The sequence below is a fragment of the Penaeus monodon genome, chromosome 27 (genome assembly GCF_015228065.2).
Source record: "Penaeus monodon isolate SGIC_2016 chromosome 27, NSTDA_Pmon_1, whole genome shotgun sequence".
NCBI lineage: Eukaryota > Metazoa > Arthropoda > Malacostraca > Decapoda > Penaeidae > Penaeus > Penaeus monodon.
In genome coordinates this window covers 25,463,704-25,463,953 of record NC_051412.1, presented here as the reverse complement: position 1 = coordinate 25,463,953, position 250 = coordinate 25,463,704, and the positions used below count along the sequence as shown (strand labels likewise).

The window sequence follows — 250 nt, the reverse complement described above, 5'->3', positions numbered from 1 at the left end:
AACCTTCAGCCAGCCTAGCCTTGCCCACCCTTCCTCACTCCCGCGTCTCGAACACCCAACCCCACCACACACTCTTCCCTGCAGGACCATGAAGCTGTATTACAAGGGGGAGATCGAGGATTCCCACGGCATTTCGGGCTACAGGTACTGGGGCAGTAACCTCACCTTCGCCAACGGGAGCGTAGTGCCCGGGAACGAATGTTATTGTGTTAAGGGGACGTGCGCACCCACAGGTATATATATATAAAAC

The 250-nt window shown here is 55.2% G+C and overlaps 1 protein-coding gene across 1 annotated transcript in view; it reads left to right on the top strand.

Annotated features, from left to right (window-relative positions):
* Positions 1 to 250, top strand: part of LOC119590466 (protein croquemort-like) — a 47,895-nt gene that overhangs the window by 42,131 nt on the left and 5,514 nt on the right. The window contains exon 10 of the mRNA XM_037939124.1: positions 85 to 233. Coding sequence (XP_037795052.1) covers positions 85 to 233 — 149 coding nt within the window. The remainder of the gene's footprint in view (positions 1 to 84; positions 234 to 250) is intronic.